The sequence below is a fragment of the Phyllobates terribilis genome, unplaced genomic scaffold, assembly GCF_046119375.1.
Source record: "Phyllobates terribilis strain yellow unplaced genomic scaffold, ASM4611937v1 Scaffold_10__3_contigs__length_209671492, whole genome shotgun sequence".
Taxonomy (NCBI): domain Eukaryota; kingdom Metazoa; phylum Chordata; class Amphibia; order Anura; family Dendrobatidae; genus Phyllobates; species Phyllobates terribilis.
The window spans coordinates 18,164,207-18,183,144 of NW_027362770.1; the positions used below are offsets into that span (position 1 = coordinate 18,164,207).

Consider the following 18,938-nt stretch of genomic DNA (forward strand, 5'->3'; position numbering starts at 1 on the left):
ACACTTTTAATGCCCCTCAGAAGAGACGTGGAGGTCCCAGTAGCTTAACACAACGGTTTTAATGCGCCTCGGAAAAGTGGTGGAGGTCACAGTAGCTTAACAAGATGCTTTTAATGCCCCTCAGAAGAGACGTGGAGGTCCCAGTAGCTTAACAAGACGGTTTTAATGCCCCTTGGAAAAGTGGTGGAGGTCGCAGTAGCTTAACAAGACGGTTTGAATGCCCCTTGGAAGAGACATGGAGGTCCCAGTAGCTTAACAAGATGGTTTGAATGCCCCTTACAAGAGCCATACAGTACAGCATCTTAAAAATATTTTTCCCATTATTGGAGAGTGGGTCTTCCACAGTCTTTGCTTATGCCTTCCAAGCAAGAACTGACAAATATAAGGATGGAGGAACTTTCAATAAAGGCAACACGGACCACGGTCACCCTGGTGGTATAGTGGTGGTGGAGGCTGAGGATAAGGAGAAGAACATAAAACAGCCTAAATGAGAAAGCGTATACCCATGTGTGGGAGTGAAGCGGTGCATGTGAATACACCTCCCGAAATAACACAGTGGATTTGACTTTATGTTACTCTGCTGTCATTTAGTGGTGATGAGAAGTCTGGCCCAATCCAGCCCTTGTTCATTTTGATAAGGGTCAGCTTGTCAGCATTGTCAGTTGACAGGCGAGTGAGCTTAGCAGTTATAATTCCCCCAGCAGCGCTAAAAACACGCTCCGATAACACGCTAGCGGCAGGACAGGCCAGGACCTCCAAGGCGTACAGAGCGAGTTCATTCCAAGTGTCCAGCTTGGATACCCAATAATTAAAAGGCACAGAGGAATCACGGAGGACGCTGGTACGGTCGGCAAGGTACTCCCTCACCATCTTTTGAAACTTTCCACTCCTTGTGAGAGTACCCCGCGCCTCAGTGTCTGTCCGAAGGGAGGTTCTGAGAAAACTGTCCCTGAATGTTGACAGTGTTCCCCTGCCTCTGCTGGATTGGAGTTGCGTCTCTCTCGCATGTACACCTTGGTTGGGCAATGAACTGTGACCTCTGTCGCTAGTGTGTTCAGATGGGAATTTTTTTAACAGTTCTGCAGCAAGGGCCTTCTGGTACTGCCCCATTTTTGTAGACCTCTCCACCTCAGTAATAAGAGAGTGAAAGTTCTCCTTGTAGTGGGGGTCTAAAAGTGTCACCAACCAGTAATGACTGTCACCCAACATTTTGACAACGCGAGGGTCACGGTTAAGGCAGCGTAACATAAAGTCAGCCATGCGTGCCAGACGGGTAATGGGCAAGACTTCCGTGTCCTCACCAAGATGACGACTGACCATGCTCTCCTCCTCCTCTTCCCCCCTGTCCTCAGGCCACCCACGCTGAACCGACGGTATGACAGTTGTACAGGTACTACCGTCTACAACGCATGATACCAGCTCCTGTTCTTCCTCCTCCTCCTCCTCCTCTCCCTTATTGTCCCCCAGTGCACGTCGGGATGAGATGAGGCTGGGCTGTATGTAATCGACCGCTACAGCTTCTTGATCCATCTCATCATACTCTGGCTGCAATGCCTCCTCTTTAATTCACTGCAGAGAGCGTTGCAAAAGACAGACAAGTGGAATGCTGACGCTAATGATGGCGTCATCGTCACTCACCATTTTGGTGGACTCCTCAAAGTTTGTCAAGATGATACATATGTCAGACATCCAGGTCCACTCCTGAGGTCTTATGTGTGGAGTCTGACCTGAATATCGACGGTCTTGTTGCAGCTGGTACTCCACAACTGCTCTCTTCTGCGCACAAATCCTTTGCAACATGTGGAGGGTAGAGTTACAACGTGTGGGGACATCACACACCAGTCGGTGTGATGGAAGCTGCAAACTCTGCTGCAACACAGCAAGGGCGGCGGAAGCTGTAACCGACTTGCGAAAATGACCTGACATGCAGCGTACTTTGATGAGCAGATCTGGCAACTCGGGGTACGATTTAAGAAACCGCTGAACCACGAGGTTAAGCACATGAGCCAGGCCTGGTACGTGTGTGATCTCGCCTCACCTCAGAGCCGCCACCAGGTTACGGCAATTGTCAAACACGACCATGATTGGATGTAGGTTCAGCGGTCTCAGCCACAAATCTGCCTGCTCTTTCACAGCTGTCCACAACTCACAAGCAGTGTGAGGTTTCTCTCCTAAGCTTATGAGTTTCAGCACAGCCTGTTGCCGCTTGGCGGAGGCAGTACTGCAGTGCTTCCAGCTTGTAATTGATGTGGTGATATCTGAGACGGAGGCTGAACATGAGGAGGAGGAGAAGGATGATGAGCAGGAGCTGTACACTGTGGGGGCAACTCTGACTGACATAGGGCCCACAATCCTCGGTGTGGGGAGGATGTGTTCCATCCTAAGGTCTGACTGGGTCCCGGCTTCCACTATGTTTACCCAGTGTGCCGTCAGGGAGATTTACCGTCCCTGGCCACAAGCACTTGTTCACGTGTTCATTGTCAGGTGGACTCTCCCAGTAACTGCGTTGTTGAGGGCACGGCAGATGTTTTGGGACACGTGCTTGTGTAGTGCGGGGATGGCACACCGGGCAAAATAGTGTCGGCTGGGGACCGAGTACCGAGGGATGGCCACCGCCATAAGGTTGTGTAAGGATTCTGTCTCCACCAGCCTAAAAGGCAGCATTTCCAATGCAAGCAGTCGTGAAATGTGTGAATTTAGGACTGTGGCCTGTGGGGCGTTGGCTGCAAATTTCCGCTTTCGTTCAAAGGTCTGGGATATGGACAATTGAACGCTGCGGTGGGACGTGGACGTGAACGGTGATGCTGTTTCTTGAGAAACTACCAGAACAAGAGGAGGGGGCATCTTTGAATGCAGTATGGACAGGGGATTGCCTTGCACACACAACAGGGGGTTCTATTGCACGCACAACAGCGGAAGAAGCTGTAGTGACACCCGCTGACACTGGTCGTGGAGCCTGGGGTTCACTCCACAAAGTCGGGTGCTTTGCTGCCATGTGCCTGATCATGCTGGTGGTGGTCAGGCTGGTAGTTTTGTCACCCCTGCTGATGCTGGCATGGCAGGTGGTAAAAATGGCCTTTTTGGGGTTATCAGCAGAGTCTTTAAAAAAATTCCAGACTCTGGAAGACCTACAGGTTGTACTGGCAACGTCCCTCGTGTTGGTGTTACAGAGAACTGTTGCCTGCCTCCTGTGTGAGGCCATCACACTGCTTCTTCCTGCCTGTTGGGGTACTCTGCCTCCCTCACCCTGTGTGCTGCTGGCTTCGCTCTGCATGTCCTCCTGCCACGTTGGGTCAGTTACTAGATCATCCACCACCTCCTCCTCTTCCCCTTGCGCACCACGATCCTCTTCCTCACTTCCTGGCAATTGTGTCTTATCCTCGTCCACCTCTTGTGACAAATTGCCAGCGTCGACTTCCTGTGGCCATGGCTGTTCAAATATTTGGGCATCGCTACATGGGATCTCCTCTTCCACCACTTCAAGAGGAGCAGGCGAGGGGCACAAATCTAGAAATGGACTAGTGAACAGCTCTTCAGAGTGTCCAAGTGTGGGATCAGTTGCTGTCTGACGACACTCGGCATGGTGGGAGGAAGGAGCATCAGGGTGGGGAGGAGTATGCGGTCGAGACTATGGGGGCAACCCTGATTGACCCCGGGCTCGTAATCCTCGGCATTGGGAGGACGTGTTCCGTCCCAAGGTCCAACTGGGTCCCGGCTTTCACTATATTAACCGAGTGTGCCATCAGCGAGATGTACCGTCCCTGACCACAAGCACTTGTGTCCATGGTTTGGTGGACTTTCCCAGTAACTGCGTTGTTGAGGGCACGTCTAATGTTGTTGGACACATGCTTGTGTAATGCAGGGACGGCACACCGGGAGAAATAGTGGCAGCTGAGGACCGAGTACCGAGGGACAGCCTCTGCCATCAGGTTGCGGAAAGCTTCTGTTTCCACCAGCGTAAAAAGCAACATTCTGAGTGCAAGCATTCACAAAATGTGTGAATTTAGTAGTGTGGCCTGTGGTGCATTGGCTGCTTGTTTGCACTTCGATTCCAAGGACTGGGATAGGGCAACTTAACGCTGCGCTGGCACATGGACATGGACGTGCTTGCTGATGGTTCTAGTTGAGAGTGTGCAATGACAGATGCAGGGCGGAGGCATCGTGGCATGTGCCATGGACTGAGGATTGGCATGCATACACAACAGCGGAACAAGCAGTGGTGTCACCCGCAGACACTGTTGCTGGACCCTGGGGTTCGGCCCACTTAGTCGGGTGCTTTTCTGCCATGTGCCTGATCATGCTGGTGGTGGTCAGGCTGGTAGTTTTGCTACCTTTGCTGATGCTGGCCTGGCAGGTGGCGCAAATGGCCTTTTTGGTGTTATCTGCAGAGTCTTTAAAAAATAACCAGACTTGGGAAGACCTAACAGTTGTACTTGCAACTTCCGTCGTGTTGGCGTTACGAGGAAAGATTTCCCGCCTTGTGTCTGTGGCCACCACGCTGCTTCTTCCTGTCTGTTGTGCTGCTATGCCTCCTTCCCTCTGTGTGCTGCTGTCCTCGCTCTGTATGTTCCCCTGCCAGGTTGGGTCAGTTACTATATTATCCACCACTTCGTCTTCCACTTCCGCACCCTGGTCCTCCTCCTGACTTCCTGGCAATTGTATCTCATCATCGTCCACCTCTTGTGACACTTTCCCACCGTCGACTTCGTGTGATTGTGGCTGCTCAAATATTTGAGCATCGCTACACGCATTCTCCTCTTGACTCGCTTGAAGCTGGATGGGTGAAAGGCCCGAATCTACAAATGGAAAAGTGAACAGCTCTTCTGACTGTCCAAGTGTGGGATCAGTTGTCTCCAGGCACTCGGCATGGTCGGAGGAAGGAGGATCAGGGTGAGGAATATGCGGTCCAGACTCACGGCTCCTGAGACTTGATTGTGTGGAAGACAGGGTGGTGGTGGTGGTGACTAAGTGACTGGAAGCGTTATCTGTTATCCAACCAATAACCTTTTGACACTGCTCTGTGTTCAGTAGTGGTGTTCTGCGGTCCCCTATTTATTGGGACAGGAAAGTCGAGCGACAAGTTGTGGTTGTTCGTTATGGCACAATTTCAGCTTCCCACGGCCACGTCCTCGGCATGCACTATCACCATCACATCCAATTCCCCGTCCCTTGCCACGCACCTTGCCCATTTTTAATGGAGGACAATATTTTCCATGTTCACGAGAAATGGCTGAGTTTAGAACACTCTTATAGGTGGTATGTCTGAAAGAGAACCACGGTTTTAAATAGCAGGCCGGTAATTTGCTAATACTATCCTTCACAGACACCTAGTTTGAATAGCTTGACCGACATACTGCAGTAGCATGGAAAAGGAGGCAAATATTTTCCACATTCAGTTTAAATTTCTGGATTTTTATCGCTGAAATATGGAACAGATCTGGTTTTATTCTGCAGTGAGAACAAGCAAATTAAGCAAAAAAATTGCGTACTCTGTATAGGTTTTTAAGCAAATAACCAGAATAAAGATCAAAAAAATTTTTTCCCTGGCCCCTGATATCTGGGGCTATGTCTACAAATATCTCTAAAAACAGCAGCAGCAGCAGGAATATTCAATGGACCTTTTTGCACTATATGCACTGCAGTCTGCCACATACACTGCCTGCCTGCCTAACTCCTGCTATCACCACTGAATATATGCAGCTGGATTAGTCCTCAGAAGGGCTGTTAGTTCAGATGTATATATAATACAGGGTTGTCCAAAAGTAGGAGAACAGAAAGTGTAATAAGGATATGAAGGGGGAGATTTATCAAACTTGGTGTAAAGTGAAACTGGCTCAGTTGCCCTTAGCAACCAATCAGATTCCACTTTTCATTCCTCACAGACTCTTTGGAAAATGAAAAGTGAATCTGATTGGTTGCTAAGGGCAACTGAGCTAGTTTAACAAATGTAGTTTTCACAGATAGATCTCCCCCAAATCTGTTTTCTTTTCAGATAATTCAGATAACACATAAGGGCAAGTAATTTAAATACAGATCAAAGAAAATGGATTTTAACAGAGTATTGGAAATCTCAAAATTCTGAAACCATTAGAGCAAATTGGGTTGAAAAATTTGGTACTCAAGCCCCAAAGAGATAAACCATTTACCACATTCGTGACAAATTCAATGCCACTGGCTCAATCCTTAATGCTCCAAAAACTGGTTGACCCAAAACAGTCTGTACAGAAGATAATAAACAACTTGTTGCTTAAACATTTATTCAGAGTCCAAAAAGTCCACCAGAAGAGCCTCTTTGGAATTGGGAATTTCACGAGCTTCTATCATGCGAATCCTGAAATCTATTGGGTGGAAAGCTAATCGTCCACGTCTAATTCATGGTTTATTGGAGGATGATCCAGACAGGCGGCTGTAATTTAGTGAAATTATGCTTAATGAAATTGAAGAAAATCCAGTAATTTTAGATAACATTATATGGAGTGATGAAGCTTCTTTCAAATTATCCGGCCATATTAACAGACATAATTGTATTTACTGGTATAATGAGAACATGCATTTAACATTAGAGCAACAACTAAATGAGCCTGGTGTCAATGTTTGGGGTAGTATTTCAAGTTTTGGTGTTTTAGGATCAATATTTTTTGATGGAATAGTCACAGGAGATAAGTATCTCGAAATTCTAATGTTCGAAATTCTAAGTTGTTCCCCAGTTGCAGCAACAGCCTAATCCAAATGCCCTTTATTTCCAACAAGATGGGGCCTCCCCACATTATTCAAGAGTAGTCTGCGAGTATCTTGATGAAACATTTCCTAATAAATCGATTGGCCGAAGAGGCCCACTTGATTGGCCGGCATGTTCACCAGACTTGACTCCAATGGATTTTTTCTTTTGGGGAGTACTCAAGGACAAAGTTTTTAGTCGAAAACCAAAAAGTGACAGTGATTTGAAAAATTACATTAGAGATGCATTTCAAGAAATTAATACCCAAAAAGACTTGTGCAAAAAAGTTTGTTGAAGCGTAAGAGGCAGGCTTCAAAGCTGTGCAAATTGTAATGTAAAACAGTTTGACCACCTGTGTTGATAAAATTTAAGGGCTTTTGTATTATTGTTCAGAATAAAATTTCATTGTCAATGTTATGCTTGTGTTAGTAAACATAATTTTATACATAAATTAAAATAAATGTTATTATTTTCTGGCCACCTACTTTTGGACCACCCTGTATATATGTTGTGGAATACCTATACTAACAGGATGTTCAATGTACCCTCCTGTCCTGTATCATGCACTGCAGTCTACGACATACACTGCCTGCCAGCCTAACTCCTGTTATCACCACTGAATATGCAGCTGGATTAGTCCTCAGAAGGACTGTTACTTCAGTTGGAAATATATATATACAGTATGTGTTGTGGAATACCTTTACTAACTATGAAGAAGCAAATCTCTCCCTGATGCAGCAGCAGCTCTCCCTACTCTGCCTGATTCCGGGGTAGACTTTGACTAGCACGACAGAGCCCAGTATTAAAAACACCTGATGATGCTGTGGGGCCAGCCAGTCACTGTAATGTCCACAACCAACATGGCTATGGCATTACAGTGCATGGCAGGCAATCCCTGCATGTTCATTGGCTCTCTAAAGAGCGCCAAACATGCAGGGAGGGGACCCGAGTTCCCATCCGAGCAGCCCGGAAATACTCGCCGAGCTCGTCCAGCACAGTGATTCTCAGGCAAGTACCGAACAGTGGCGAGCACGTTCGCTCATCACTATTTACCACTAAGAAAGTGAAACCCACAAGGAATACACACTGCTCAAAAAATAAAGGGAACACTTAAACAACAGAATATAACTCCAAGTACATCAAACTTCTGTGAAATCAAACTGTTCACTTGGGAAGCAACACTAATTGACAATTAATTTCGCATGCTGTTGTGCAAATGGAATAGACAATAGATGGAACTTATTGGCAATTATCAAGACCCACTTAAAGGAGTGGTTCTGCAGGTGGGGACCACAGACCACATCTCAGTACCAATGCTTTCTGGCTGATATTTTGGTCACTTTTGAATGTTGGTTGTGCTTTCACACTCGTGGTAGCATGAGACGGACTCTACAACCCACAGAAGTTGCCAGGCAGTGCAGCTCATCCAGGATGGCACATCAATGCAAGCTGTGGCAAGAAGGTTTGTTGTGTCTGTCAGCGTAGTGTCCAGAGGCTTGAGGCACTACCAGGAGACAGGCCAGTACACCAGGAGACGTGGAGGGGGCCGTAGGAGGGCAGCAACCCAGCAGCAGGACTGCTACCTCCACCTTTGTGCAAGGAGGACCAGGAGGAGCACTGCCAGAGCCCTGCAAAATGACCATCAGCAGGCCACAAATGTGCATGTGTCTGCACAAACAGTTAGAAACCGACTCCATGAGGGTGGTATGAGGGCCCGACATCCACAGATGGGGGTTGTGCTCACAACCCAACACCGTGCAGGACGCTTGGCATTTGCCACAGACCACCAGGATTGGCAAAGTCGCCACTGGCGCCCTGTGCTCTTCACAGATGAAAGCAGGTTCACACTGAGCACATGTGACAGACATGACAGAGTCTGGAGACACCGTGGAGAGCGATCTGCTGCCTGCAACATCCTTCTGCATGACGGATTTGGCAGTGGGTCAGTAATGGTATGGGGTGGCATTTCTTTGGAGGGCTGCACAGCCCTGCTTGTGCTTGCCAGAGGTAGCCTGACTGCCATTAGGTACCGAGATGAGATCCTCAGACCCCTTGAGAGACCATATGCTGGTGCGGTTGGCCCTGGGTTCCTCCTAATTCAGGACAATGCCAGACCTCATGTGGCTGGAGTGTGTCAGCCGTTCCTGCAAGATGAAGGCATTGAAGCTATGGAATGGCCCTCCACAGACCTGAATCTGATTGAGCACATCTGGGACATCATGTCTCGCTCCATCCAACAACGTCACGTTGCACCACAGACTGTCCAGAAGTTGGCGGATGCTTTAGTCCAGGTCTGGGAGGAGATCCCACAGGAGACCATCCGCAACCTCATCAGGAGCATGCCCAGGCATTGTAGGGAAGTCATACCAGCACGTAGAAGCCACATACAATACTGAGCCTCATTTTGACTTGTTTTAAGGACATTACATCAAAGTTGGATCAGCCAGTGTGTGTTTTTCCACTTTAATTTTGGGGGTGACTCCAAATCCAGGCCTCCATTGGTTAATAAATTTGATTTCCATTGATGATTTTGTGTGATTTTGTTGTCAGCACATTCAACTTTGTACAGAACAAAGTATTCAATGAGAATATTTCATTCATTCAGATCTAGGATGTGTTATTTGAGTGTTCCCTTTATTTTTTTGAGCAGTGTATTTGGAAAAAATACTGGAAACTTTTCCTTATAAAACATACAAAGATTAGGGAGAAGATTATATCAGTTTATTATGTGGAATTAATTAGGCTAGCTACGCATTGTGCTTTTGCTCACATTTGGGTACATACACTCAATAGGTATACACCTCACAGTGGGCACAATCAGAATGGATGAAAAAGCATCTACCCATCATAAGGACCCACTAAAAAAAAGTATACTGCATTGTATTTGATTCTTTGCAGCACCCCCTTGTGTATGAAAGCACAGTCTGTTGCATTTTCGTATGAAGTAAAATAAACATGAAAGTGTACACTGGCTAGATGTAGGTCCAATGAACACACTGTGGTGAATGATTCCCTATGGCAACATTGCAGTATACATAGGGAAAAACTTGTGACGTGGACTATAGAAAAAGTGCAAAGACTCTGTTGTGGGGTTTTACTGGAGATTCTACTAAGAAATTTAAAAATAACCAAAGAACATATGAATAATTGTTTCTTACCATTTTGTGTCAATTTGGTTGAACACACAAGTGTTGAAATAGAAAAAGCATCACGTGAACTAACTGACAGTCCACCAGAACTGCTTCCATTTCTGTTGAAAGTTGAACTTTTCGTAAACATTTGCTGACGAGTAGAAGGAAGGGAAAGATAAGTGCTAGCGTCTTCCATTTTTTTGCCATCACCCTGGAAAGGATAAATGAGGGACACTTTAACAACATTTTACTTCTTAAATGTTATGGCTTCTATTGCAAATAATTTCTAAAAAAATGTTTTAATACTTCTAAAATAAAATAATATCAACTTAAAATAGTTATTGTTAAACTACTATTTTTTGTGTACGTTTTACTCAAATCGTATGCTTCAGTAAGGAAGTGAGCCACTCATACATTAAGAATACTCACTGAGACTTGTGTGGACAAATGTTGCCATCTAGTGCCCAGAAAAAAAAAAGAGATGAGCACTAAAGGAACAACTTAGGAACCAAAATAAGAGGATTGATTATCCAGTGGGAAGGGATAGGCCAGATGCACAGGGACTTGTGACCTGCTGTGACGCAACAAGGAAGTATAAAAAACTCTCAGGCCAAGGTAGAGTGTGAGTCATCACCCAGACTTGTATCAGGTCCTATGTGCAGTGTCAAAGGAACTGGCTTATAGCCAAGTCCTAGAAGAGGGTGACTAGGAACTGAAAACTAACTTCAGTAGTGAACTTGCACAGAATCGAATATCACTCAGGTGAGCAGCAGGACAAAGTCCTTAGTCAAGGCCAGGCAGCCTAATTAATTAACTCCTTGACCCCGGAGCCTTTTTTCACCTTCATAAAGAGGCCAAATTTTACAATTTGCTCTGGAACGCTTCAAAAGATCCTAGTGATTCTGAGAATGTCTTCTCATGACATATTGTACTTCACGACAGTTGAAAAAATTTGTTTGATACCACTTGTGTTTATTTGTGACAAAGTCGGAAATTTGGCAAAAATGTTGCAATTTTCATACTTTTAATTTTCATGCAATAAAATCAGAGAGTTATGTCACATAAAAGAGTAAATAACATTTCCCACATGTCTACTTTACATCAGCACAATTTTTTAAACATTTTTTTTTGTTAGGGAGCTATAAGGGTTAAAAGTTGACCAGCGATTCCTCAATATTCCAACAAAATTTACAAAACCATTTTTTTTAGTTACCACATCACATTTGAAGTCACTTTTAGGGGTCTACTGTATATAACAGAAAATACCCAAAAGGGACACCATTAAAAAAAACTGCACCCATCAAGGTGCTCAAAACCACATTTAAGAAGTTTATTAACCCTTCAGGTGCTTCACAGGAACTGAAGCAATATGGAAGGAAAAAATTAACATTTAACTTTTTTTCACAAAATTTTTACTTTAGACTAAATTTTTTCTTTATTTTCACAAGGGTAACAGAAGAAAATGGGGAAGAGGGTGAGGAAGCCCAAACACTAGGGAAAGAAGGGGGAGTGGAGACCCCCAGGCATATGTAATATCACCCTGCCTACCCTATCATCCCTATATAGATTCCACATCTATCGCCGAGCAGGAACCTAAGCCCTGAATGTCCCTGGAGCTTGGCCCTAGATAGGGAAAGGTGGGCACTAGTCAGGCGCAACTACAAACTAAAGATAACAAGGTAGGGAAACAAAGGGGATACACTTAGCTTGAGCAGACACCAGAGAGATAATGCAAACTGTCCTCCAAGGGCACCAGAGAAGAAACTAGCCAACTGCTAGTGCTCCAAGCCTGCACAGAGGTACATAGAACTATCACAAGCGACTCTCTGGAGAAACTGAGACTATTTAACTACCGAGCAAGGGTGTGTCCATCAGCAGCAGAAGGTGGGGGTCACTGCTGGGTCCTAAAGGAAGAAGGATATAACTATACTACAGAATGAGGGAATCAAGAAGGCATCTGCAATGCCAAGAGCAATGACCTTCTACAGCCGGCTCCAGAGCAACAGTCTGTCACACCTGACACACCCGTGACAGTCGGCATATGAGTTGTGTAGAGTGCATTGGGTTGGCAAATGTGAGTGGTGTAAGTCAGAAATTCATTTATTAGTCCACTGATGAGTGGTAGACTCTGAAACAGTCTTTCATACACAAACCAAGTTTGGCAAAACAACATTGATACCTGTGTGCAATAAGACCCCTAAATAGGCATTGATTGCACACCGACCTTGAAAAAAAGCATAAGATACTTTTTAATGCAGCATCTTTCAAAAACTAACAAGGCAAAAATAGGATAGCAACACTAGAAGGGTCAACCAAGTAAATTGAAGATAATTATACACAGGTCAGACTCGTCCTCTGGAAGACTGAAGGGTTCTCCGGTTGGCCTAGGCACTGGCACTGTTTACAGCTGCAGGCATAGGGGTGATTAGAAGGCTGATGAATGGAACAGCATTCAATTCAGTACACAAACTGCAGCTTACTTTGTGTACGCAACTGAACGCTGTTCCAATCAGTTGGCTTCTTATTCTTCTCCTTGTTGAACAACCTCAGAGAGTGGTGTTGCTTGTTACTAAGGCTACCACTGATTTGGTGTTTTCTTTCTTGGTGCTCTGATTAGTAAAGCATGCACCACCCTTCCCTCGCACTTTAGCAGGGGCACTGTAATTAGAAGAGGGAGATAGATGGCTCAATGCCATGTCACAAGTAGTGTTGAGCCACCCCCGTAGTGTTCGAGTTCGGTTCGGTTCGTCGAACACCCGTGTGTTCGCCGAACTGTTCGTCGAACTGTTCGACGAACACCTTCGAACACCGTTAAAACCAATGGCAGGCAAACAAAAACACATAGAAACACATAGAAAACACCTTCAAAGGTGTCCAAAAGCTGACAAACTGCTCAGAAGACATAACTAACACATGGAAAAGTGACAAGTACATATAGTCATGCGAAAATAAAAGAGGTGGAGGAGTAAAAGGAGGGGGAGACACAGATATAGGCATGTCATGCCCTTCTAAAATCCAAAAAGTGAGAAGCCGACACGGCCAGTCCGCTCCTGCCCGTGCCACCTCCGTGTCGCCGGGTTTGTGCCAGAGCCGCGGTGAACCCTGATGGCCAGCCCCCCTCTCCCAATACTGGTGCCTGTCCGCTGGTGGGTCGAGCGAGCCCCCCTGTGGTGGAGGCAGCTCTAAGCTTTTTAATTTAAATTGTCTCTCTAATTTGAATGAATACACTTTAAATCCATTTACAAGGATCTATTGGAGGGCAAGTCTCATGCCAGCAGCCGCGTAATTCCAGCTCCAGTAGCGTCCACTAAAGCTGCTGCAGTTAAAAAGCTTTTATAAGGATCGAGCTCGGCTGTCCACCGCAAGGCATCCTACTGCCAGTCCCAGCCCCTATGCCTTGGGGTGCCTCCTGATGCTCTTCACTGAGTATCCCATGGTCCCGAAGCATTTCCTTTGAAAAAATTAAGTGTCTAAACTACAGGTGGTGTAGCTTGCTTAACAGCCGGGATAATCCGCTGACTAGCAGACACTGCTACTAGGCACAAAGTATTTCCTGGGCTAGATGCAGTTAAAAATTTGTAATTAGATACTCTCGTTGGATGCTGAGAAAGCATTCCATAGAGTCTACTGACACGCCATATATGATTCTCTTAAAAAGCTTGGGGTAGGGGTCTAGGGGACCCTTTTATAGCCAAAATCATGGCCCTGTATCACAATACGTCACCTAGGCTGAAGATAAATGGAACTGTAGCACCCTGAGGGCTCGGTTGCTACAGAGGTATTGCACCTCACCCAGAGGTGTGATGTCTCACTCTCAGGTAAGGATGGAGTGTGGATCAGGACCTGACACCTGCATGCATTACACCACATTGCCGTGGGGCAGGGCGACCAATATGCCTCTGAGATGGGCACGACAGTCCCTGTCCCTGGCTGGAGTGGGGGGAGGGAACACTGAGGAAGGGGAACCCTGTAGTGCAGGAGCAGGGAGGAAGCAGTTCCTGGGTGCATTGAGAAGGGAGTATAAAAGGTGGGCACCATCTTAGTTCAGTGCAGAGAAGTCTGAGCAGAAGTGGCAGGGAGCAGGGGCTCTGCATGAGCTCTGCTCCGGAGGCGGGCCTAGTAACAGAGGCCCAGGCCTGGAAGAGGGAGAAGGAAGGAAGAGGAGCGGAGAAGGCTCCAGGAACGAGGAATGAAGGGATCCCAGGGGTGCGGACGGGCGAGTCGCCACCGCACGCCCGAATCCATCTGCGTGGAGGGGTCAGGCCAAAGGGGGAGACCGGTCCCCGAACTAGTGGAGGCAGGAAACGACCCTCAGCTAGAAACCGGAGGCTCTGACATTTTATGTGGCGCAGCCCCTCGCTACACCCGCTAGGAAGGCACCACATAGGGTCAGGGAAACTGGCGCCAAGTTTACCAAGAGGAGGCCCGAGGCAGCCGGACAGAAGTGTTGGTAAGAAAGGCCAGACAAAGGACACACAAAGGGGGTCCTGTGAAGTGCTCCAAAGTTATCTGGGAGTTGTCTGAGCCCCTCACCTGGTGAGCACAGTACGACGTGGGCAGCCGTTACCTGCAGACGTGGTCTGGATAATAAGAACTGTGAGTAAAGGCCCTGAACCTAATCACTGACTCCGTGTCGTTACTGCTGCTGCCCTGCACCATCACCCCCATCCTCCGCATACACTGCCCTGAGGCTATACTCCTCCTACGCTCTGCTGCACCCACAACACCAGCCTCAGCGGTCTGCCCTGTAGCGGCGGTTCACTCTGACCGCAATCCACGGGTGGCGTAGTCGGACATTTAAACATCAAAACCACATAAATAGTTCCGCCACTGGTTTGACTGCCCTGAGCCACGGAACCGGGTCACCGCCACGAAGACTACAACCACCAGCATCCACCAAAAAGGGTCCGGCTCCGGGTGTCCCAAGGCCCAGGGGGTGCGTCAGAACATTTTCATCACCTTTCACAATCACCAATGGGACAAGGCAGTGATGTCCTCTGTCCCCTCTCTTATACATCCTAGTGACGGAGCACCTGCTCTCATCAATTCGCCATAACCCCAATATTAGGTGGATTGAGGTGGGAGGCACCGAGTACAAGTGCTCTCTATTTGCTGATGATGTCCTAGTATATATCACTCAATCACATATATCCATCCATGCTGTTATGGCTGAAATAGATCACTTTGTTACATGGTCAAATTTTAAAATCAATGCAGCGAAGTCTGAGGCCCTCGATGTCTCCCTCCCCAAATCCATATAGGATTCCATCCAGTCCAACTTTCCCTTTGCCTGGCCCTCACAGGGTATCAAATACTTAGGAATTCCTATTCATAGAGACCTCTCCCATCTATGTTATCTTAATTTTGGGCCCTTTATTGAACAACTCCATACAGACCACGGTTGGCAAGTTAGAACTGTAAGATTCACTACGTGAACCACTGGTGTTTTGTGGAAAAGCACATGTACACTGCGTTCCAAATTATTATGCAAAAAGTGTTTAGGAGTGATAAGGGAAGAATTTGTTTGTTTGTCAGTTAAACTCATTGATGGTGATGTGTGTCAGGGCTCTTTATATCACTGTAAGCAATTGCAGACACCTGTGTTAATTAGTTTGGCAGGTGTGTAAAATGAAAGGCAAGACTACTTAAGAAGGCTCTCTCACATTATTAAGCAGCCTACATTTTCTGCCAAAATGGGAAAGAAAAAGGATGTGTCGGCTGCTGAGAAGCAACAAATTGTGGAGTGTTTAGGTCAAGGCATGACTACAATCAACATTGTGCGATGATCAGGATGAAGTGTCTTGGCAATCAAGAAGTATGTAGCTGATTCACAGTACACACGTGTGCGTGCTGATAAGGGCAAATTGAGGACTCTTTCCTACAGGCAATTACGTCAGGTTGAAAGAGTAGCGGCAAAAAAGCCTTGTCATAGCAGCAGACAAGTTTTTGAAGCTGCTTGTGCCTCCAACGTCCCCCGAACAACAAGATGCAGGGTCCTTCAGAGGTTTGCAGCTGTGCATGCGCCATCCTGTCGACCTCCTCTATCCACTTCACACAAGCAGAAATGGCTCCAGTGGGCCAAACATTACATGAAGACTGATTTCAAAACTGTTTTGTTCACGGATGAGTGCCGTGCAGCGCTCGATGGTCCAGATGGATGGAGTGGAGGATGGCTGGTTGATGGACACCCCACGCAAACACGGCTACAGCGCCAACAAGGAGGAGGTGGAGTAATGTTTTGGGCTGGAATCATGGGGAGAGAGATTGTCGGCCCCTTTAGGATCCCTGAAGGCGCTAAAGATGAACTCCATAATGTATGTGGATTTTCTCAAACAGCACTTCCTGCCATGGTTCAAGCAGAAGAACCGTGTATTTCACAGCAAGATCATTTTTCTGCATGATAATGCACCATCTCATGCTGCACATATAACATCTGCATCTCTGGCTGATATGGGCATAAAAGGGGACAAACTTATGGTGTGACCCCCATGCTCCCCTGACCTCTACCCCATTCAGAACCTTTGGAGCATCATTAAAAGGAGTGTCTATGATGGCGGGAGGCAGTTCACATCTAAGCAACAACTCTGGGAGGGTATTCTGTCCTCATGCAAAACAATTGAAGCAGAAACCATCCAAAACCTGACAAATTCAATGGACGAGAGAGTTCAGAAGCTCCTTTCGAACAAGGGGTCCGATGTGAAAATGTAACATCACCTAGAATAAAGTTTTGAGTTGAAAACTGTTTGATTTCAGTTTCTAACAACCTGCTAATGCTTATAATTTCAAAAATGACCATTTTTTTGGTCTTTATTAAAATGAAAAGGTTGATCGAAAAGTTTGGGGGATCTAAGAGTGTGGCAACCCAGTAGTCATGATTACTTCGAATTCTGACAATATGAGGGTCATGTTGCAGGTAGTGCAGCAAGAAGGCACTTATGTGTCTTGCGCATCTCGGAGCCCCAAAATTATTTTCCGGGCTAGATGCAGCTAAAAATTATTATTAATTTTAAATCTGGTGGAGCTTAGTATAGATGGCCTAATAGGATCAGTGCTGCACACTGCTACAAAGCCCAAATTATTTTCCAGCCAAGATACAGATAAACATGATTAGTAATTTTAAATCTGGTGGAGCTTATTATAGATGGCCTAATAGAATCAGTGCTGCACACTGCTACAAAGCCCAAATTATTTTCCAGCCAAGATACAGATAAACATGATTATTAATTTGAAAGCTTAAAACGGTTGGTAGGGTGATTTTAACCAATCATCAAGCTTTTACTCTCCCCAGGATGACACAGGGGTAGAAAAGTCGTTTCGGATCCATGATTTGTTCATCTTTATGAACGTGAGTCTGTCTACATTATCAGTGGAGAGCCGCGTGCGCTTATCTGTCAGCACACCACCAGCAGCGCTGAACACACGTTCAGACAGAACGCTGGCTGCGGGGCATGACAAGATCTCCGAGGCGTAAGTGGCTAGCTCCAGCCATTTATCCAGATTGGAAGCCCAAAAAGAGCAAGGGTCCAGTGACACAGTCGTGGCTTCAATGTTTACTTGGAGATACTCCTGTACCATCGTCTCTAGGCGTTGACTATGTGTCAGACTTCTTGTCTCCTGTGGCCTTGCAAAGGATGGGCTAAAAAAGTGGTGAAATGATTCCGCAAAATTGATGTTACCAGCAGATACTGTGGTTCTGTTACGGTTTGAGTGCTGAACACTTGACGGTCCCACGGTTTTGCAAGTTGGAACTGTGAGATTCACTACGTGCACCACTGGTATTTTGTGGAAAAGCACATGTAAGATTCTGCAACAGTCTCTGCTGATACTCCTGCATGCGTGCATCCCTTTCTATGGCAGGAATAATTTCTGCAAATTTACTTTTGTACCGGGGATCTAACAGTGTGGCAACCCAGTAGTCAGGATTATTTCTAATTCTCACAATTCGAGGGTCATGTTGCAGGTAGTGCAGCAAGAAGGCACTCATGTGTGTTGCGCATCCAGGAGCACCAAGTCCCTGTTGTGTTGGTGGCAAGGTAACAATCATGCTTCCTTCCTCTGTCCTCTCCCCCCAACCTCGCACAACAGAAATGTGATCAAGGTCTCCCTCATCTGATGAGTCTTCCATCAGTTCGTCCTCCACTTCTTCCTGGGCTCCTGCACCTTCCTCACTAGTTTGGCTGCTACCATGCGCCCTGGTAAAACCATCTCCCCCACCCTCACATGCCTGCCGCCTTGGTGCTGCCGACCGTCTGGACCTTGCAGATGTTAGCCCTTCTGCATACAACTCCTCCTCCTCTACTTCCTCCACCTCCTCTTGTGCCACCACCTGACTCCGAATTCTGTTTAACATGTGCTCCAGCATGTAAATCACCGGAATAGTCATGCTGATAATGGCATCGTCAGCACTAAACATCTTCGTCGCCATTTCAAAACTGTGCAGAAGGGTGCATAGGTCCCTGATCTGAGACCACTCCTCCAGCGTGATTTGCCCCACCTCTGAATCTCGTTGGCCCAGGCTATACGTCAGAACGTATTGCACCAGGGCTTGTCGGTGCTGCCACAGTCGCTGCAACATGTGCAGAGTTGAATTCCACCGGGTAGGCACATCGCATTTTAGCCGGTGAAGTGGCAGGCCCAACGACTTCTGTAGAGATGTAAGTCGCTGAGCTGCGGGATGCGAACGGCGGAAGTGAGCACACAGCGACCGTGCCCTCTGCAGAAGGCCATCTAGTCTGGGATAGTGGGCTAAAAATTGCTGGACAACCAGGTTCAACACGTGAGCCATACAAGGCACGTGTGTGACATTGCCCCGGCGAAGGGCAGCACCCAGGTTTGCAGCATTGTCGCACACGGCCTTCCCTGGTTTCAGGTCCAGTGGAGACAACCATTCATGAAATTGGTTCTCCAGAGCTGACCACAACTCCTCAGCTGTGTGACTCACATTTCCCAGACATTTAAATGTAAAAACCGCCTGATGACGTTGAGCCCTACTGCCAGCATAGTAAGGAGGTGTGCAGGATCCCTTCTGCGCAGTTAGAAAGCTTGTGGCATGACCAGACAGGCTTTGGGTGCAGGTGGAGGACCGAGAG

General features: G+C 46.8%; 1 protein-coding gene across 5 annotated transcripts in view; it reads right to left on the reverse strand.

Annotated features, from left to right (window-relative positions):
• The window catches only part of DOCK2 (dedicator of cytokinesis 2), a 1,661,574-nt gene that overhangs the window by 1,004,656 nt on the left and 637,980 nt on the right, over positions 1–18,938 (reverse strand). For all 5 annotated transcript variants that reach the window (XM_073649510.1, XM_073649507.1, XM_073649509.1 and 2 more), the window contains one exon: positions 9,877–10,060. In XM_073649510.1, coding sequence (XP_073505611.1) covers positions 9,877–10,060 — 184 coding nt within the window. The remainder of the gene's footprint in view (positions 1–9,876; positions 10,061–18,938) is intronic.